Source organism: Psammomys obesus, unplaced genomic scaffold, assembly GCF_907164565.1.
Source record: "Psammomys obesus unplaced genomic scaffold, mPsaObe1.curated_primary_1811, whole genome shotgun sequence".
NCBI classification, from domain to species: domain Eukaryota; kingdom Metazoa; phylum Chordata; class Mammalia; order Rodentia; family Muridae; genus Psammomys; species Psammomys obesus.
In genome coordinates this window covers 9875731-9898164 of record NW_026596095.1, presented here as the reverse complement: position 1 = coordinate 9898164, position 22434 = coordinate 9875731, and the positions used below count along the sequence as shown (strand labels likewise).

Genomic DNA, 22434 nt, shown 5'->3' with positions numbered 1-22434 from the left:
AATATCCATACATATACAAAAATTTTTTTTGGAGTGTATATGCTTGCTACAGACATCTACAAGGGATTTTAAGATGCTAATCTATGTCTATATTTATATTAATTACTAACCCAATGTTAGCATTGATTAGAAGTATAATATACAAAAAAGTCAAGTGAATTAGAAGGACAGTTCACCAGAGTTTGCAGAAATTAAAGAGTGATCCTAGGGATAGCAAAGTTTATAGCAGTGGAAAGAGTTAAGACTGAGTGAAACTCCTAGAAAGCACTGCAACACAGCACAAGCAGGAGAATGAACAGAGAAAGGGGAGGAGACTACAGAGCTGGTGCGGTTGCCAAACACTCAAAGCAAAGGCCTACCTGCAAAGTACAGGCATTTACTATGTATGCTACCCAATTTACATTAAGAGAACAGAATAAAAACATTTACAGATGAGTAAGGCCCACCTTGTTCAACGATAGACATGAGCAAAATAGGGGAAAAAAGACAGAAACAAAGATAGGAAATATTTTCTTCACAGAAAAATGAAATCTCAAGATAGGAGCTATATAACCAGACAAACAGGATCCAGAATGCAACAATGAACTCCAGAGCCTGCCATGTTGGAGAGAATCAGCACGACCCTCTCTGCTACCGTCTCTGCAATTTCTCCTGAGAACAGTGTGCCAGAAGGGAATGGCCCAAGTAATTTTTGTACCTGGCGCAATACACTGTGCCAAGCTTCTGTAACCCCCCCACAAGCTTCTGCCTATGGCCACTTACTTTCCCCCATAGATGTGTTTTCTTTGAATATGCTAACTCAACTGCTGATAAGATAATATAGCGTAGCCTTCTTCCTGACCATATTCCTGTTAGCTTTCTGGTACCCACCTGATAGGAAAGCTCTGCTTCTTGTTCCAAATATATACTTTAAGGGTTTTTTGTTATTGTTGTTTTGGTTTTTTGTTATTTTTTTTTCCCTACTGACCATCTAAAATAGCTATTTTGAAATGACAGGGAAGACAAAAGCAAACTGATCTAAACACTACTCTGCTTGCTGAATATTTATGACACAGTTCAACACTGGCCTTTCCATACAAAGATAACTATGCTTTTATGTCAAGTTTCTAAAACTTACTACAAACATTTCATGTTATTTACTTCTTCATGCTCAGGAAAATGTTTATTCATTTACATGGCTAGGAAAGTGCTTCCATGTGGAGTCAGGAGGCTGTAACTTAGAAAAGGCACATGGAGGTCTTCTGTAAGGTAGAGTATTACTCTATATTCTTTTCCTGAGAGATGAGAAATCAGTGTTTTATTATTATTTATGTTATTATGTTATTATTTATGTTTTTATTTCTATGTCTGACTTATTTGCACTGTGACCTATCCATTAGGGTTTAGAAAGCATCAGTATTGTCTATGCCAATGAAAATATGTATGTACAAAGGTCATGAACTGAAAAACAAAACACCAATCGTATTTTTACTGTTTTAATACGATAGGTTACAAAAATAAAAACGTTACCTGCCGCAAGTATAATTTTAAGACATCACAGATGTCATGGAAACTGAATTCTGAAATGTCTACTAAGTGCATTCCATTTTCCAGAGCTTGGCACAGTTTTTCAGTTTTTAGTTTGTTTCCAGAAACACGATAAATTCCCTTGAATAAAGAAACAAATTCTGCTTTAGTTCAAAAGGCCACTGCAGACATCCAGACATATTTGATGTACCTACTTTTTTTTTTTTTTTTTTTTTGTATTACAGAAAAAAACAAAAAACAAAAAACCCTGGCTGGGACAAATAACAGTTTTCAAATATCAACTATTACAAACTGGCAGTACAAATTCTCTTTTCATTAGAACAAATGACATACACTTAGGTACCTGGAGACACAAGGCTCTATTTTCAATCTCTGTGGCACAAATTTTTAATATGAAAGGGATGCCATCTGGTTCCTTTTTTGCAACTTGTATAAATTCTGCACCAAATATGTGCATTTTCCCTGGAAGTTTTTGATGACCACAAATAATGACTAAATTCTCCAAACACTTTCGATGACAAACAAGAAGACACTACAAGAAAATGACAGTTTAAAACTCATTAATTCACCTTAAAACTATTCACAATCAAGAAAACTACAGTTAGGTTGGTAACACAAAAACAAATTTAAAGTGTGTTATTTGTAATGTCTGAAACAGACCTAACAACAGAAAAAAGAGCAAAGCAATAAAAGACACACTGCGGCTCAACCTATTAAATCTATCTGTAGAGGTGGAAGAGGTGGCTTAGCAGTTGCAAATACTAACTGCTCTCCTAGAGGACTGGTATTCAACTTGCAGCACCCATAGGATGGCTCAGAAACATCTCTAATCCAGTCCCAGACTATCTGACACCCTTCTCTGGCCTCCAAAGGCACTGCACACATTTGGCACACAGACATACATGTAGGAAAACCATCAATACACATACAACAAAAAATGAAATACAATATTTACCTGTCAAAGAGCCTAATAAATAAAATCCTACGAAAAATGAAATGTATAGTGGAAAAAAAACCAACACTATTTAATAACATATATATAATCATATATGTGTGTATGTGTATGAAGATGCCACAATACAACCTATCATTTAATATTCTAATCAAAAGTACTGGTAAATACAGAGTAATCAACCAACTAAACAAATGAGAAGGCCGATGAATTCCAAACAGATCTCACCTCTTCACACTCAACGCCTGGGAACATTACGATGCCGTCACAATCCCTACATTTTGTGGGGGATCTCAACTTGCGAAACTTGTGAGTGAGAGCTGCCTTTGACATCATTGTTTTCTTAAATGCTCCAAGGGAATTGGGTCCTTGTAATATGAGAATGAAAAGATGACCAAAATTTTATATATTCTGAGTAATCCTTAGGCTTTTCAATCATCTACTTATTACAGAAAACTATTGTCTGGGGTTTCTAACATCAAAAACAACTTATAGTTATAACCACATACTTTTATAAAAAGTAACATCACCAAACCAGTACGCTAATTCTAAGATGCTATGACATGATGTTCCCAGGATAAGCATATTTGTGCTTTTATTAAGAGGTCCTACACACAACAGGGAAGTGTGTTTATTACATTCCATTCCAAGAAAACCCAATTACTACTTGACAAGAGCTACACAGAACTAGCATGTTAGCAATATGTGCATTAAAAACAGTACCTGTCTTGTAAAATTACAGATTAATATTAGCTAGTTATGTTTTTAAATCATAGTAGACATCAAATATTCTATTAATTTTGGAAATTCTGCCAAAAGAAACAAACATCTGAGTGTACAGAAGGAATAAAAACTAACTTATATCAGTTTAATTCAAGTCATTAAGGTAGCTAATTTTTGTATCTTCCACAACCAAATCTTTCCCTGTCCTTGAGAAATACATTATCTGCTTTTCCAACTTGGCTTCCTCCAGTTTCTTCATTACCATAATTGTTGTTTTGCAGTACTTGGGCTAGCAGACAGGGTTTTGTGCACAGTAAGTTAGAGTTTTACCACTGTTTTTTTCCCCCATTGCCTCTGCACTATTAATGAGCTTTTCCAGAATTTCTTTCGCAATGGCATGCTTTTAAGAGAAAGTCACTGTATTTGACTTATGAAAGAACATCATCCGTATATACTACCTGCTGTTCAGCACACTGCCAGTATGTTTTAGATCTAGCAGCTTTACTCCTTATTCTTGTAGACATATTTCAACCATCTGATCAATTCATACACATACATAAACATGCAGGTATATTTAAGATACACATAACAAAGTAATGTTCCAGTGCTGTGCACTACCACTGTTTCAACTGGACTAGTAGGTGCTAACTGAGATAAATTTAATACCAGCTTCTGAAGGCGATGGTGGCTCTCTTTCATCTAGATCATCAGCAGACGACATGGTTCCACTGGATGGAGTTCGTGGAAGTTTCCGATGAAAGTCTCCTAAAGGGAAATTGTGGATACATTACCTGACTAGTCACTGAAGAACAGCAGAAATAGGTAGTAATAACATTCTTGGAATGACACAATTTGTATTATTTTATTAGTTTTTATTAATTTTTTTTATTCTCAAAATCTACCTAACAGAGGATTTATATATTCATCCCTGAGAAAAAATGGAATGTAGTAAACCTGATTAAAAAAAAAAAAGATTATATATTTTTGAGATCTTACTATCCAGTTCAGACAGTAAGCGCTTGAGTTACAGGCTTTACAAAGACAGGCAGCATCTTTTATTCATATTTCATATTTAACATATGACAGAGCAGGTGACAAAAGAGTAAATGTTGGTGGTATGGCCTATTATAGCAATTAACTAAAGCACACACACACACAAACACACATGCCACAAAACCCAAATAATATTTTCATTACAAGTTATTAAACAGTATAAACATAGACATAGCTATTCACATCAACATGGACGAAGGAAGTCAAAATGAATCCTTTGATTTTGCCAGTCCTAGTGGTGGGGGAGGTTGAAGGAAGAGCACAAGATTCAAAGTTTGCCTGGGCTACAGATGAGCTCAAGGCCCACCTGGGCAACTTAGAACCCAGATTTAAAAAAAACAAAACAAAATAGGCTTAGGATATAGTTCCGTGGCTGAGTACTTGCCAACACACAACAGGCCCAATTCCCAAATCAAGGTAAGGAAATATTCTATTTTTAGAGCATCCAGAAAATGGTAAAGTCCATGAAATATATTAACAAAAACATTTAAGGTAGCTATAGAATGATTTATTCTAGTGGGCTAACGTAATTTTATATATGTATGTATGTATGACTTACTTATTTATGTTATATAAATGGTGCTTTTCATGTTCTGCTTGCCAGATTAGATATAAAGGTTTCATCATTTTTCTTTAAACTACAATTATGTATATGTATTTTATGTCTGAGATAGTTCATTCTAAAAATATGCTCATTAAAAATACCCCAAAGGGACGATATCAATCTTTCATTGAATTTTCAGTTAGACTTAAATATTTATGTACCTGGACTTATAGATTCTGAATCCAGAGATCTGGACTCACTGCTTCCTCCAGTACTCTCAGAATCACTAAACATCCCGAACTTCCATGATCTTACCAAAGAAGGACCTTTAAAAAAGAATAGTTACAAACTTAGCCACAGGGTAGATTTCATATGGTGAAATAATGACATTATTTATGCAAGAGGAAATGATTCACATTTCTTTAACAATACTAATTATGGACTTTTGGAGAAAGGCACAGTAGTTAGAACTGTAAATGATCGAGAACGATAGACTAATCCAGACCTGGAATCCACTTAGTAATCACACCCGAGTGCCCTGCTGTCTCATAAACAAGTGTTTGCTTCAGTATGAAATGTACCTGTCATGTCCGCACTGTTGGAACACCTGTCTTCTTCAAGCTTATGACAACTGTCAGGAAGGCGTGCGACATCCTCTAAAGAGTCAGCAGGTCCATATCCAGGTGTCCGGGGACTATTTGTAATTTTTTTATTCACATTTCTGTGATATAAAAATAAATAGAGCTCAGCACTAATAATAGTCTATTAAGAAAAATTGTTAATTTAATGAATGCAGAATAAACTTAATGAATATTAATTATTTTATTATATAGTTCAGCTTCTTTTAAAGATGTGAGTAAAGCTTTTAAATAATGTATACTAGTAATAGCTGAAATATGGATGAGGTATAACAATAGAGTATTTAATATTTATATCATTAAACTTTTCTAATCTAACATTAGTGGGAAATGTTTTTGATACACTCAAAATAGGTCATTATTTGCTATTACAAAGGATTTTTAAGACTCAAAAAGTGAGGTCTGTGTCAAAATTGAAAGCTTTATTCTCAAGTATGTTGTTTCAATCCCTTAAATGTACTAAGAAACCACAAAATAATATGAAAATATTGGAAAAAATTAAAGTTAATATTTCAGCGTAAGAAAAGACAGTTCCTTATAAACTTAGACAGGAACTGAGCAGATGTTTTTGTCCTTGAAATAATTTCACCTACAGACTAATTCTTACCCATCAACCTTTTCTTCTAAGTCACTTGAGCTTGTAGCCTTCACAAATTCACTGTATTCTTGACCCGGATCATAGAGTTTGGCTCTATCACAGAGAGACTGTAACCTGCTGGCAACCGATGCAGCCTGTAGCTGCTGCATATGAAAGAGGTTAACTGTTACCTACAGTCACAGAGACAAAAGACAGGCACAACTCGTAAGATAGGGAATAGCACATAAACGTGTATTTATGTCAACAAGAACACCAATAAAAATGCGAGACATTTGACATATTCAACACTATCACTATCAGCATGCTATGTTGGCTGATGCCAAGCACAACTTATACTGGAACTCAAACAACAGTTTTACTCTAACAGCTAATGCGTTTTAAACTACCACTCATATTCTTGCTGGTTAATAGCTTTAGGACATGGTATGTCTGAGGATTCCTTTTGATGGTTAAACCTCAAAAGTTCTAAATGAAAAACAAAATGGATGGGAGATCTTTCAGTCATAACTGGCATTATTTCGACTGTTTTCACTTTTCCTTTTTTAAAAGTCCTTTTCTTTATTTGAGATGGTATCTTGTTATGTTGCCCATCTGGCTTGTGAGCTATTTCTGTCCCAGTCTTCTGATTAGCTGACAATACTTTAGTCTACTAAGTCTACTAACTTAGTCTACTAAGTTTCAACAACTGTTTAAAAATACTATCACCCCTATTACTTTACAGTAATGACCACACAGTATAAAACTCAACATGCCAGAGTTCATTAACTATCCAAGCTTTATATTAACTAATTTTAGACGCACACTATACTTCAGTATGCTTTAACAAATTGAAAAGCTACTAGTAGATCCTCATCCACAGACATAGATCATGAAAGTGGTTCCTAAAATATTTCGTGGCACTGAAAAATGCTACAAACACTATGTAAGAATGCCAACTTGGGCCAGTAAGATGACTCAGCTGGTAAAGACACTTGTCTACACAAGCCTGGGACCTGAGTTCAAGTCCTGGAACCCACGTAAAGGTGGAGGAGAGAACCTGACTCTGGAAAGTTGTTCTCTGACTGCCACACACATGCTGTGGCATGCATGTCTCCCATCATACACACACACAACCCCAGATATAGCAATAACAAATTAAAAAACAATAACACTAACCCATGGAGCATCACCATGTGTTTGTGGAAGGGTATTTTCAACATGGTAGGCTAGGCAAGGCTGACATTTGAAATATGAGAGAAAGAGCCATGTAAGAAAAGACGCAGGACATAGCCCAGGGAGAAGGCCAATTCAAACAAAAGGCAGAAGTGATACAAAAGTGAGTGGGACAGAGCTTGTGCTCCAGAGGCAGACAAAAGGTCAAGAAAGGTAGCAGTCAGCTTGACCATGGAGAGTGAAGGATGGAGGTGAAGTATAATGGGAAGCCAGCTAAAGATTTTAAGCAAAGCGTCATCTCATTTATTCCTTAAAATGCCACTCTGGATTCCATGTAGGGGAATATACTAAATATAAAAAATTCCAAATTTTTGTTAATGTTATTTCAATCAGACTATCATGCTTTCTTTCATAGGATGAACTCCTAATTAGCCAGAGTCCTTTCCAAGGTGAATAACACATTTCTCTAAGGGTAAGTCAATGAGCACAAGCAGCATTTGAAATGTGTACCCAAAAGAACAGTTTGTACCTTAACCCTTCTATTAACAAAAGAAATTCAGCCTTTATTTGATACTGTTTAAGTCCAATGACTAGCTAATATTTTAGATCAGCCTAACACTAATGCTAAGTTGAACTTGCTTGATTCAAACGGTCACTTACATGGGGGAATGACACTGACCAAGTTACTAATAATTTCTCTGTACCAGAAATTTGAAAAAGCACAGTTTAGTGAATCATCTGAGAGATCTTGTTCAAATGCAGATTCTGATCTCAAAAAAGTCTGGTTCAAAGCCCAAACCTTTTGCCTTTCTGAGTGAGGATTGATCATCTTACCCAGGGTCCTCCTTCTTGCTTAACTTCTTTTAGGTACAGATTTCAGTATGTTTATCCTATATTATATGCCTAATATCCACTCATAAGTGAGTATATATCATATGTGTCTTTCTGCTTCTGGGATACCTCACTCAGGATCATTTTTTCTAGGTCCCATTATTTGCCTGAAAATTTCATGATTTCCTTGTTTTTAATTGTTGAGTAGTATTCCATTGTGTAAACGTACCACAATTTCTGTATCCATTCCTCAGGTGAGGGACATCTGGGTTGTTTCCAGGTCCTGCCTATTATGAATAAAGTTGCTACCAACATGGTTGAGCAAATGTCCTTGTTGTGTACTTGAGCATATTTTGGATATATGCCTAGGAGTGGTATAGCTGGATCTTGAGGAAGTGCTATTCTTAATTGTCAGAGAAAGCACCAGATTGATTTCCAAAGTGGATATCAGAAGAGGGAGAAAACAGGAAATAGGACAACAGCCTACCACAAAGGGCCTCTGAAAGACTCTACTCAGCACGGTATCAAAGCAGATGCTGAGACTTATAGCCTAACTTTGGGCAGAATGCAGGGAATCTTATGAAAGAAAAGTAAGATAGAAAGACCTGAGGAGACAGGAGCTCTACAAGGAGAGCAACAGAACCAAGAAATCTGGGCCCAGAGGTCTTTTCTAAGACTGATACTCCAACCAAGGATCATGCATAGAGATAACCTAGAACCCCTGCACAGATATAGCCCATGGCAGCTTAGTATCCAAATGGGTTCCCTAATAAGGGGAATAGGGACTGTCTCTGATATGAACTCAGTGGCTGGTTCTTTGATTACTTCCCCCTGAGTGGGGAGCTGCTTTACCAGGCCACAGAGGAAGACAATGCAGCCACTCCTGATGAGACCTGATAGGCTAGGGTCAGATGGAAGGGGAGGAGGACCTTTCCTATCAGTGGACTTGGAGAGGGGTATGGGAGGAGATGAGGGAAGCAGGATGGGATTGGGAGGGAATGAGGGAGGAAGCTACAGCTGGGATACAAAGTGAATAAACTATAATTAATATATATTAAGAAAAAAAAAACCCAAACCTTTATGTTACTTAGAGGCTACCAGAGCAATGACAAGGTGATTGGTCCAAAGACCATACACTGGGAAGACAGACTTTATAAAAGTCTGTGTTTCTTCATTGGTAAAATGAAGCTAAAAATAGTTTATGCACTAGGGTCAGATGGAAGGGGAGTAGGACCTCCCCTATTAGTGGACTTGGAGAGGCAGGGAGGAGATGAGGGAGGAAGGATGGGATTGGGAGGGAATGAGGGAGGAAGGATGGGATTGGGAGGGAATGAGGGAGGAGGGGACTATAGCTGGGATACAAAGTAAATAACCGGTAATTAATATAAAAAGTAAAAATTATATTAAAAAATAGTTTACGCAGTTGGACCTTCTGAGAACTAGGTGAATTCATGCAGATATCCTAATACATGGGCAGACATAGACTCAATCTTAGCCATTATCAGCTGTGGTCTGAGGTGAAGTTACTTTATAAATCTTTTTAGTTTACAAACCTGCAAGCTAGTAACAATCAAACACTGATAAATACATGATTTATAACTTCAAGAGCTCAAAACGTTCTAGAAGTTCCTCACTAAGATGGATTCTTTTCTCCACTTGAATCCACTAAAAACCCTGGATTCTTGGTCAGAATCCATGCATTAGTATCACCTATCTAAAGACTCTGTAAAGTAAGTGAAAGTGGGCAGATTGTAGAAATCTATGACAAGTTTAGGTACATTCCTTGCTTTTCCCACTCCTATCATGTTTTCCAGGGTAAGCTCTTTGCCGCAAAGGTAACATCAAGTATGGGTGGACACAGAAAGCTTCAAGAGAAGACCTCTGTGGACCAACACTGCCGAGGAATAGAAAATGTGACTCAAAAGGTAAGAAGAAAGCCCTTGTCTCTCTCCGATCCATCCTCTCTTGCCCCATTCCTTACACAAGCAGAAATCAATGTGGCACAATCCTGTGGCAGTAATGGCGGAAAAGAGAGGATCTAAGACTCTGAAATGAATCTTCCTTTATGATCAGAGGAGCTGTGTTCAGAGAATGGTGGTGGACTGTGGAAACTCCTGCAGCTTTTATTTTTCTCTTTGTCCCTGCATCGCTCAGCCACCTCCTCCACTTCATGATTGAGAACTGATGTCTCTAGCTTTCTGGAGAGCAAGGCGGGCCGGCACAGAGCGAGGAGAGTGAACCTAACTAGATCAAATGGCTAGCTCCTTACCCCACCCCCACTTTTAAGCACAACTAGGGGCCAGAGTCCCACAAAACATCGAAAATACCTAGGATAGCATTTAAAATTTGTTGTGGAATGCTGTCCTCCGGGCATGACAGGGCCTTCTTGAACAGCAGCAGCTGTGCTTCCCCTCCCCTCCTGGAGATAGGCAGTTAACAGTTGCTGCGGTGGGGGTGGGGTGCCCACCAGGCCCTTCTGTTAAGAGGATATATAAGCAGTTAACAGCTGCTGGGGGAGAGAGACTTTCCTCTGTAGCTCAGCTTCTATGGCTGCTCATGCTTCTATAGCCCCAGTTACAGAAGCTGACTGGCTCACCAAACTAGACTCTGGTATAATTGTTTCCTTGGCAGTTCCTGGTAGTCTATCCGGTCAGCAAACATCTGCTGCTGCTGTCCTCTGAGGGAAGGTTAATGTAGCAAAATTACTTGTCATGTGAAATATCAGGAATATCTTAACCATTCACAAAAGACAGATATCAACATCAGTATAACTCAGACTGGATGAAGCCTCTATGGCAGTTATAAGGGGCTGAGAAAGAAAGCGAAAGGCTGGGGAGATGGGGGCGTGCTTGTCTTGCAAGCATGAGGATCTGAGTTGGTGCTAGAATTCATGTTTGTTTGTTTTTCTTTAAGGACCAGGTATGGTGGCATGTGCTTCTGTTCCAGCACTGGGGAAGAAGAAATGGATTTCCAGGGTTTGATGGCTAGCCAGCTCAGCCTACAGACCAGCCTACAGTGAGAGACCTGTCTCAAAAGAAAATGTAGATGGTTCCTGAGGAATGAGAACACCTCTGATCTCCTATCTGTGTGTACCCATGTGTTCATTTACATAGACACATCTACATAAAAGGGGCAAATTATGGAAAGACACAAATCTTTAAAGAAAAACTGAAAACAAACAAACAAAAAGAAAATTTTAATGTTGAAAAATAAAATTTCCAAAACAAAAAAAGTTACTGAAGGACTATTTTGGAAGAGAAAAAAACAACAGAGGCAGTGAACTCTAAGGCAAATACAATATGTCTCAGCTTATTATGGAACTAAATATGAAAAAATTAATCCTAAGTGGAAATATTCTGATAAAACCATTGTAAAGTTGATAGATAGAACTTTTATTAAGTTGTAACTGCATTTTTATGAATACATATATGTATGTATCAACAAAAAGAGGCAATTAATTTAAAAGAAAGCAAGGAGGGGTAAATGGGAAAGTTTGGAGGCAGGAAAAGGAAGGAGGAAATGATATAATCTCAAAAATTAAAGAAATAATGAAAAAGCAAACAGCTCCACATCCCCACTCCCACACAAGAACAAAGACAGTTTGGTGAGTTTTTAATGTATACTCATTTTAATAAACATATACCCACCACAATCCACATCGAGTAAAGGGACTTACATAGTGCTAAGTTTTCTGTCTTCCACTTGAAATACTAAAATACTGGCTTTTAGTAGATCAGGTAAAAGTCAAAGCTATGCGTGCTGGCGTCATTCTGTAATCCTAGAACTTGGGCAGTAAAGGCAGGGAGGGTTGCTAGTTTGAGACAGCAAGACCCTGTTTTCAAAATAAAAGTATACGGTTGTTCCTCAGCATCCACTCAGGAGACCCCTCAGATACCCAAATCAGGGATAACTGTCTTAGAAAAATGGTATCTTGGTATTTAGCTTATGCAGACCCCCACAGATCTCTAGTTACATACAATGACTACACAAGTGCCGTGGGAACAGCTGTCACACTGTGCTACTTAAGGGAAGGCAATGAGAAAGTCTGCATATAGTCAACAAAGATCCAGCTTTTGTGTCTGTCTATTGTTGAATCCAAAGACTTGGAATCCAGTTATGGAGGCAACTGCTAACTGCAAACACAGACACACAAGTATGCACATCTTGTATGCACATTTCAATTCCTACTCTAGTAACCATAAAATTTAGAGAGAATTAACCCCCAAAATATGAATTAAGTAAATAAGTTAGAATGTTGATAAACAGTTCAGATAAATTAAAACTTAATCCCAACAGACAAAAATAGATGAAAGGAGCTATAAACAGGGAGGAAATAATATGGTAGGCCTATATCCAACCATGTGTTTACATTAAATATGGATGATCTAAACACTCAAAAGATTGTTAAATGAGATGTTTAAAAAATCAAGACTAAAGTAATTGCTATCCGTAGGCTATATAAGAAGCTCATTTTAAATATGTTTAAAATTAGAAGAGAGGGGCTGGCTTAGTGGTTAAGAGCACTGTCTGCTCTCCCAAAGGATGCGGGTTCAATTCCCAGCACCCACATGGCAGCTGACACTGTGTATAATGCCAATTCCAAATTCCAAGGGATCTGTCACCTTCACACTAATGCACATATAATAAAATTAAATAAATCATTTTAAAAATCTAGAAGAGAAAGATGCTGAAGACATGGCGTAGCAGTTAAGAGCACTTATTGTTTCTGGAGAGGACCAGGGTTCGATCCTCAGCACCCACATGGTGGCTTACAACTGTCTGTAATGCCTGTTCCAGAAGATTCAATGCCTTCTTTTTTGACTTCTGTGAACACTAGACACACACACGCTACACACACATTCCTACAAACAAAACACTCATACATTAAAAAAAAATAATAATCTTAAAAAATTAAGGAGAAAACTATACTATGTAAAAATAATTAAAAATAAACTGAAATAGCTATACCATACCAATACTAATTAAGTAGACTAAAAAGAAAATTTACCAGGCTAAAAAGAGAGTGAATTGGTTTGTTGTCAATATGACACAAACCACAGTCATCTGTGAAAAGGAAATTTGGGGAATTTTCATCATCAGATTGGCCTGTGGGTATATTTTCTTGATTGATGACTGATGTGGGAGGGTCCAGCCCACTGTGGTTGGTGTAACCCCCAGGGAGGAAGGAGGTCCTAGATTACAAAAAATCAAGCTGAGCAAGACATGGAAAGCAAGCCAGCATGCAGCCATCCTCTGTGGTCCATGCTTCCGTTCCAGTCTGCAGAGCCCTGCCGCGGCTTCCCTTGATGCTGGCCTACAGCCTCTGAGCCAGTAACCCTTTCCTTCCTATGTTTATTTCAGCCACCATTTTATCTGAGCAACAGAAAAGCAAACAAGGAAAGAGACATTTCAAATATGAAAGATGAATCTGCTACGATGGTGTAACGTTTGTTAATAGAAACAATTAGCAACAGATTTCAAAACACAAAAAAAGCTGAGGGAACTAGACATATGGTATATGTTGAAGACCTCCCAAACCCTTTCAGTAGATAGACACAGTTAAGTATAACTAATAAAGAATACTAAGAAATAAATTACATAGACCAAAGAACTGATATGTATAAAACACCAGCCAACAGTAAAGGAGACACAGTTTTTCAAAATACACTCATGGAACATTCATAACTGATCTTTTCAAAGAAACACTTCAATTTCATTGTGCCCCCCTCTTTTTTTTTTTCAATTTTATCAACTTCTGCTTACTTCTTCTTCAAACTTGACACTGGGGGAGGGGGGGTTAATTAAAAAAATGTAACAAATTTAAGAAGTCTGAAATCATATAATTAATTTCTCCTTCACAGTAGAATTAAACTAGAAGTCATTATCGGAAAAAATATCTGGAAAATACTTAAGTGCTTGGAAAAACAATAAGCTTATTCATTATCCATCATTTGAAGAGAAACTCTCTAGGGAAATTTAAAAATGTTTTAAACTAAATAAAAATGAAAACACATTTCAAACTCTGTAGGGTATAGGTGAGTAATTTTTAGGAGGCAATATGAACTTTAAAAACTTTATGCTAAAAAAAAAAAACTTTATGCTAGAGATGGAGGCAGTTCTCAATGAAGAGCAAGCATGAAAGTTAAAAACGGTGAACAGAAAGCAAGCAGAACCTAATAAAACTGGAAAAAAATCAACTACAAACTTTTTCCTGAAAAGATAAATAAAATGTATAAACTTTTTGCAATATTAATGGAATGTGTACAAATTATTAACATTAAGAATGAAAGAAGAAAACACTCTACCCACTCAGACAAGACAGAACATACACACACACACACACACACATATGTATGTGTATATTTGAAAGGGATCAATTCAATGAAAGCCATAGCTACCAAACTTCACCTAAGAAATTATCAAAAGAAATGACTATGTAGTAAAATAAGAAAAAAAATTCTTACTGAATTCAACCCTAGATACCACACAAGCCACTAGATAAAAATAACAAGTTTGATAAACCCTTCCCCAACAAAAGTTAAGAACACTTTCTCACTTCAATCTTTGAAATCAGATTAGTAACTAAGACAAAAGGCAGTAAAAGAGGAAAAGGAGAGAGGGAAATGAGGGAGGATAGGGAGAAGAGAGCAAGGAAAAGAAATTAGAAGATAAACTTCATGATCATATAGAATAATATAGACAAATCTCCCAGCAAACACACACAAAAAAGAAATGTCTAATGTCTACCTATGTATGGGGCATCTTCAAAGAATCTGTAGCTGCCATCATATTTAAGTAGTAAAAGATTAAATGCTTTTCCTCTAAGACAGAGACTAAGACAAGGAAATTTTCTTTCACCACTTCTATTTAACTGACAGCCCTGTACAAAAATTAAAAGATGCAATAAAAAATAAGTAAAAGGACTATAGAGGAGAAAGACATAAAACTGCCGTTATTACAAACAGCTTTATTTCCTACAATGAAAACCCTGAAAAATCTACAAAAGTCCCTAATATAAAAGCGTTTACCAAGGCTACAAAATAAAAGGTCATCCAAGAATTAACTATGATTCTAAATATTATGAAACAATTGGAATTGGAAATTAAATGGAATGATAAATAAATTGTGTATGTATACAGATTACTTACAGCAACTCCAAATAAACATATAGATATAAATAAAACCTGTCAAAGATTCTTACATTGAAAACAAAATTCTGGTTTTAAAAATCAAAGACTTGGGCTGAAGAGATGGCTCAGCCATTAAAGGCTAGGCTCACAACCAAAAATATAAAAATCAAAGACAAGTAAAATGAAAAGATGTACAGACATGTAGTTAATTCTTCACAATCTGGTCTAAGACTTAATACATCCATTCCACTGAAAATGCTTACAAAATTCTTTTTACACAGATGGGCTAGGTCTAGTAATTTTATGAACATTAAAGAACTTCAAGTGTAATTACTTTAAAACCATTTAAAAGTTATGTTTTATTTATATGTATGAGTGTTTTGTCGGCATGTGTGTCTGTGCGCCACACATACGCCTGGCGCCTACAGAGGCCAGAAGAGGCAATGCTTCCTTGCCTGAAGCTGTAGACTGGAGCTGGGAGCTGCCATGGGGGTGCTTGGAACTGAACCCAGGTCCTCTGGAAGAGCAGCCAGCACTCTCAACCACTGGGCCATATCTCCAGCCTCTCAAATATAATTCTTCAAAAGAATAAAATTGTGCTCACATCTAATTTTCAGTATAAAGCAACAGAATCAAGAGAGAGAATTAAGAAGTAGGTATGTACAAATATGGTCAACTGGTTTGAAAAAGATGCAAAGGTACTTTAATGGAAATAGCACAGTGTGTCAATCCGCTGCGTTGGACGGGTGGACATCTGTATTGACCTATGTTTCTTCCTTTCCTCTTCTAATGGTAGTTTTAAAAAGCCAGTCAGGGAGAAATTGCACTTGATAAGAGTGTGGAGAGCATCACATCTTTGTACACACAGCTAGTAAGTCCCAAATTTACAGCCGTGACCAATGCATTTCCTACACCAAGCCAATTTCCTCTGCCCTAAGTGAACAAAGAATAAGGCTGAAAGACATCTTCTCATTCCCAAAGCTTACCGAACTGTGCAAAGAAGCCAATCCTGCTTGTAGACTTGATCACTTTGGCTTTTTCTTGAGGAGGCCCCAACTAAAATTCTTTTTTGTTGTTGTTGCTACATTTTGTTTGAGACAGAGTCACAAGTAGCCCAGGCCTGGCCTCAAACTTGCCATATTGCCAAGGATGACCTTGAATTTTGATCCTCCTGCCAAAGCCTGCTAGGATTACAGGTGTGCACTGCTACACCTAATTTCCAAAAAATGTTCTTAAACTTAGTTAATCCAATCACTTCTGCTTTCTTCCTGACAAAGCTATCATTTCCTTTATGTTTCCTCTTCTATTGGGAAACACAAGTAATAAATTCTCTGGCACTGCCTTTTTTGTGATGGTACTTATTAAAATCCTTGTGGCATGATTTTAGTATGGCATCTATATGCAAAAAACACTCCAGCTTTAGTTCATACCTTCCACCAAAATGAACTCAACAGGAACTATATAAATAAGTGTAGAACTATACAATTTTTAGTACAAAACAAAGGGAGAAACTATGACCTTGGGTTAAGTGAAGCACTCTTAGACATAACATCAAAAGTATGACCCAAACAAGAATAAGATAGACTTAACGAAAATAAAAAAAAAAACTTTCCCTTACAAGATATTGCTAAAAGTATAGGAGAAAAGCTTTGAAATGAGAGAAATACAAGCAAACTCAATCATAAGAAAACAAAACAAAAAAATCATAATGAAAAATTTAAAATAGCCAAATTGTAAATAAGCTCTTGAAACTATTTTTAACGTTATTTTAAAATTTCCAAAATGTAATTATATCACCCCCCACCTTCTCTTCTGGAAACACAAATAAAAACCACATGTAGACCTTGATCACACACATACGAGAAGCTAAACATGCCACAGGGTCAAGGACACAGATTTAGAACTCTCACACTGATCAGAGCAACTGCGGAGAAACGTGTTGTCGTTTCCTGTGGAGTTAATGATGCATCTGGCCGTGACATGCACACTCCCATGCATTCCTCTAAAATATGAAATCAATTTTCAATGAAAATCTGTCAACAAATATTCTTGGAGCTTTATTCATGATGACCCCAAACTATAAAAAATACAAATGTCCACCCGGTGAATGGATAAACGAACACAGTGAGCTGACCATTAACAGGGCATGACTGTTACACCAAGGCAGAGAATGGAACTATTGGTACATGCACACACTTATGAATCTCAAAGATTCATGCTGCTGTTAAAAGCAGCCTGTCTCAAAAGGTTATATGCTGTGAGTCATTTATGATATACCCTGGAAAAGCTGGAAAAATTTAGAAACAAAAAGCTTATTTTAATGTTTTTTTTACAGATAGTAAACAAGATGGCGGACACATCGGTATTGGTAGGGATTAGGTATAGCGACTGACAACAGACAAGCAACATTGATGAAATTTTTTTGGTTTGTAATTGTGGTGAAAGTTAACAGGCAAATTATATATATAATATAAATATATACACATATTTAAAATTGTCAACTACATGGCAAAAGGGCTTGTTGAATATAAACTCTATAAAAAACTTTAAAGACATAGGTGAAAATGTGGCACAGGATGCTTTTCTTCTTTTAAATTTTCGGTTCAGTTTTACCATCTTGTTTACTTAAAATCTATAAATTATCTCACAGCAATGACAGATTTTTCAGGATTCAAATCAGTTTTACCCACTAAGGCAAGAAAGGTAGTCGGTTAAAGGCAACTAGAAATGCTCACATTTAAATTTTAGCCAAAAAAATCATCAACTTAGGGGAAACAGTGAAGAGAAAGAGCAAAAGAAGCCAACAAAAACACAGCAAGGCACGGTGGTGCATACATGTAACCCAGCACTCAGGGGCTAAGACAGAAGGCTCACGAGCTGAAAGGCAGCACAGGCTTCACAGCAGATAGAGAGAAAGATGGAGAAAGGGAGAGAGAAGGAGAAAGGAAAAGAGGGCTAGAGGGACACAGGTAGAGAGAAAGAGAGGAAGGAAGGGAAAGCAAAGAAAAATGGGAAGAAGGGAGGGAAGAAAGAAAAAGAGAAAAAAGGTAACAAATTACAGATTACTATTTGAAATTTAGAGCCATATATTCTACAAGTCTCAGAATTTAAAACCCTCAGCAAGATGAGAGCAAAACTCATCATATCCCAAGACTTTTCTCCTTTTGTCTTCAAATGATGAAAAAACAACTTACAGCTTTAAGTGTAAGGTCACACTGGAACACAAGTGCCCGAAGCTGCGTTAACATTTCTCTCTTGGTATTTTCTAGATCATTCCGTCTTTCTTCAACATTTGTTACACAGACTTTATAGTGCTCGTTTGCTTCTTCCACCTTCAGGACCATCACCGAAACAACAGTAATCACTAAATTTATATTTAATTTAACTAAATTTATTTAATTTAACTTACTGCAATTAAAGCTGTATCTTAAAAACTGGAAATTCTTTATGAAAATTCTAAACTTTTTATTTTAAATATAATACCATGAAATACATTTTATTTTATTTTGGTTTTTCAAGACAGGATTTCTCTATGTAGCCTTGGCTGTCATGGACTCACTTTGTAGACCAGGCTGGTCTCAAACTCACAGAGATCCACCTGCCTCTGTCTCCCTGAGTGCTAGGATTACAGGCATGCACCACTAGGCCTGGCATGAAATACATTTTAAATAAAATAATTTAAAGATAAATAGTATTTTGGTTAGCAATTTAAGAATACTTAGTTTTAACTGCTGGGGTGATTTGCAATTACTATATTGTTTGCATACAAAATGGTCTCCGTTTCTATTTAAAATGGCATTTCTATTTATATTTGCCATTTATTTTACAGAATTTGTCAATTATACTTTCACTTCATGACTGACACAAAGCCTCGGCTTATTCTGGTTCAGCAGGTGAGTAACACAGAGACTTGTCTGAAAAGTCAAAAGTAAGAAACTATTAGCCTAAGAGTCTTCTTGCGCAAACTCCTAAGTGTGCCAGCAGAGTAGTTCCCGAATGTGCATTTCTACCCGCAGCATCACGGTCACCTGGGGACTTGTTAGAAGTGACGCTTGCCTGGGTCCCACTCTTGACTAACTCTTGACCAACTCTGTGGGCAAGGCCCAGAAACCTGAATATGTTTTTCTGGTGATCATGACTCCTGGTAAGGTTTAAAAGCCAAATCTTTAGCAGAGTATTACTAATTCAAGTTTTATATAACAAAAATATTACTTTTTGAAGAGCCTCTTCTTCCAGTCTTCGCTTTTTTTCTAGTTGTTTGTTGAGATTTTTTGCTAATCCAACACTTGAACTTAGCTGCTCTTCTTCTGCACGAAACATAGAAGATTTTGCCTTTTCGTATTCGTCTTGTCTTTGTATGCATAACAACTTTGCCTTTTTGAGAGCTGTCTCTGTTTCAAGCTATCCAGAAAAGAGTAGTAAACAGACTATAAGACAACATGTTTTAAGGAATTCAGACTAAGACAGGTGGTTTATATACTGCAGGTGATTTTAGATGTTTACAAATAGGCATGTGAAATTCCAGTACAATACTAACCAATTTATTCTGCTGCTGCTTCCAAAGTTCTTTTATTTCTTTCCTTTGTTTCTCCATTTCATTCTTTCTCCCAAGTAGAGGCTATTAAGAATATTAAAAAGTATAAAAAGTAAGTTGTTTTATAAATGTATATGGTATTTAAAAACAAACAACAAGCATATGCTGTATGCATTAATTTTTACCTGCACAAATTTGTTGGCTTGTAGAGCTGCAATTGTTTGTTGTAAAAGATGGCTGCTGTGTATATCATTAAGAAGAGCATTGGTAAATAGAGACTGCAGTGGCATAAACTCCTAGAATTTAAAGTTGAAAGGTTAAGTTTTATAATAGCACAGTAGCAGAGGCACTTGCCTAGTATGTTGTGGCTTAATCCCTAAAGTTGACATATTAGAAAAAAATGGCGCTAGAGTTCTAGATATATACCTGTTCTTCCAAAAGACAACTAGATTTTTTTCTCTAGTTAAAATGTCTAGTGTCTGTATGAGAAAAAATATTGAAATTCTGAACTAGTTAGCAAAATTAGTATTAATATAGGTATTGTATAAAATTTTAAATGCTTTAGTTTCATTCATAGGGAATTTCTATTTAAATTTACAAGTTTTTTTTTTCATAAAAAGATCAATACTTATGTTCAATTTTTTTTTTCTATGAACTGATTGGGAGTTGAAAGCTGAGCAGTCTTTCGTTTTGAGCCCAAGGGGTTCCCTGAATACTCACTTGTATTCCAATGCTAGATCTAGTTGCCTCTGCCAATTTTACAATATTTCTAGTGGACTCCAATTCTGAAACGGTTAAAAAAGACAAAATTAACATTTTTTTTTCTATTTATACACTCTAAAATTATTTGAGCTTCTTCACCTAAAAAGTGATCATACCTATTGGTATAGATCGTGATATAAGGAAGTAATTCTTTTAACTGCTCATCAGAATCAACTGGGGAACTTTCCAAACACAAATGCATGCCTCTCAGCTGTCAGAATGAGATCTAAGCTAGTGTAGTTTGGGCATTGGCACTGGTGAATCCCACTTCCCTCCAAATGTGCCACATGTTTATAAGCAAATGTGCTGTGTCCCTCAGGAGAATGGGCATAACAATTCTCTCTTCCTTGCTTTCCAAGTATTAGGTGGTTAGGTAAGATAATGGATATGAAGCCACTTATTCGGCTGTAAAACACTGTGGTAACATTAGCTGCTTAGCTGTTTCTGCCATGCTTCTGTCCTTCCTGCTTATGCATCCGCTGCTGCGCTTCTCCCTCTTACCATACTATGTGATTAAACGTTTTCACCCATTATAGTGAGGCATCTTTAAAGGCAGAGACAGTGTTGTTTGTTGTGTGTCCATATCTAGCAGGCTACAAAAATATTTAGTATGTATATCTAGTGTAAAAAAGACTAGCTAAAGAAAAAAAAAACTAATTCTATTTATTAAAATAAAATAACCACTAATTAGAAATCAGAGTACCTATAGTCTGTGGAAAATGAATCACAATTTAGCTCTACTGTGTCAAAATTAAACACATGCTTTAACAGAGAACTCACCCAAGTTGAGCTTTTTTTCAACCCATGACACTATGTTCTTGGTATATTTTGACCATGTTTTAGCATATGACAAGGCCAGCTCTATTGAATCAGTATTCTTTAAAAGCAAGTGGTCTAGTTCCAAAGGGGAAAAATTTCCTGAAAACAAAAACATCAAAATAAGGATATGTTAAGTATGAGCACAAAATAATTCTGAAAAAAGAAGTGCTTGGATCCTTAGGAATTAATTAGCAAAAACTGGTTGAAAATTCAAAAGATAAGTTTTTGAAAGGCCATTGTTTATGCTTCAAATTACATTGGGCATGTATGTTTTGCCTGCTTGTCTGTGTACCATATGCATGTCTGGGCCCCAAAGAACCAGAGGCAAGGGTCAGATGATCCCCTGAAACTAGAGGTACAGATGGTTGTGAAATGGGTGTGTGGGCTGGGAACGTACTCTAGGTCTTCTGCTAGCGAGTGCTCTTAGCCATTGACCCGCTGTAACCCCAGCACCTGCATTTTTATCTTAATACATATTTCTATTGTTTACTGAGCTACAATCTGTATGCAATTATGATCAGTTTATATTATCACATCATCTTACTCAAACAAGTTTTGTTTTAAGTATAAAACTTTCTTTATCATTTTATATTAAAATAAACTTAATAGATTACGACGTACAAAAAGATTAAGTGTATCAAAATACTTAATGAAGAAAATGTAAAATGTTTAATAAAAATTGAATACTACCTTTTTCATTGGGTAAATCCACTGAGTCCACAGAAATGTTCTCAAAAGACTTAACACATGGAAAAAAAACAAATTTAAGATTAGAGTAGAAAACAACAAATCACTGCTTCCAAAATTCTGTTCTTGATTTTATTACTCTGACATAATTTCTGTTCAAGAATTTCAAGTATTTAAAACTCAGAGGCCTAAGAAGTCTGCTTAAATACCATAACACTGCAAGAATTATAGTTCCCAAGATTCAACAGTAAACAAACTCATTTAATATAATTAGTTAAAAAAATCAATGATTCCATATTAAACTTCAAATTCCACAGATCTAAAAAGGTTCAGAAATTGTAAGGTTCAAACTGAAGAGAACACCCAGCCACCCTTTACCATTTAATTACAGCTCTTTTCATGTTTTTTGGACAGTTTAGTACAAAATTTTCTGTGAATAATAGCAATGCCATGCCGTATTATGTTTATATATGCAGCAGATATC

The 22434-nt window shown here is 36.3% G+C and overlaps 1 protein-coding gene across 4 annotated transcripts in view; it reads right to left on the bottom strand.

Annotated features, from left to right (window-relative positions):
- Positions 1-22434, bottom strand: part of Arhgap29 (Rho GTPase activating protein 29) — a 55681-nt gene that overhangs the window by 8452 nt on the left and 24795 nt on the right. For all 4 annotated transcript variants that reach the window (XM_055628248.1, XM_055628250.1, XM_055628249.1 and 1 more), the window contains 14 exons: positions 21954-22002; positions 21225-21362; positions 20403-20467; positions 19868-19978; positions 19686-19766; positions 19361-19549; positions 18343-18480; positions 6045-6205; positions 5381-5520; positions 5021-5125; positions 3869-3967; positions 2708-2847; positions 1871-2059; positions 1510-1647 (listed from right to left, as the gene is read on the bottom strand). In XM_055628248.1, coding sequence (XP_055484223.1) covers positions 1510-1647; positions 1871-2059; positions 2708-2847; positions 3869-3967; positions 5021-5125; positions 5381-5520; positions 6045-6205; positions 18343-18480; positions 19361-19549; positions 19686-19766; positions 19868-19978; positions 20403-20467; positions 21225-21362; positions 21954-22002 — 1743 coding nt within the window. The remainder of the gene's footprint in view (positions 1-1509; positions 1648-1870; positions 2060-2707; positions 2848-3868; positions 3968-5020; positions 5126-5380; positions 5521-6044; positions 6206-18342; positions 18481-19360; positions 19550-19685; positions 19767-19867; positions 19979-20402; positions 20468-21224; positions 21363-21953; positions 22003-22434) is intronic.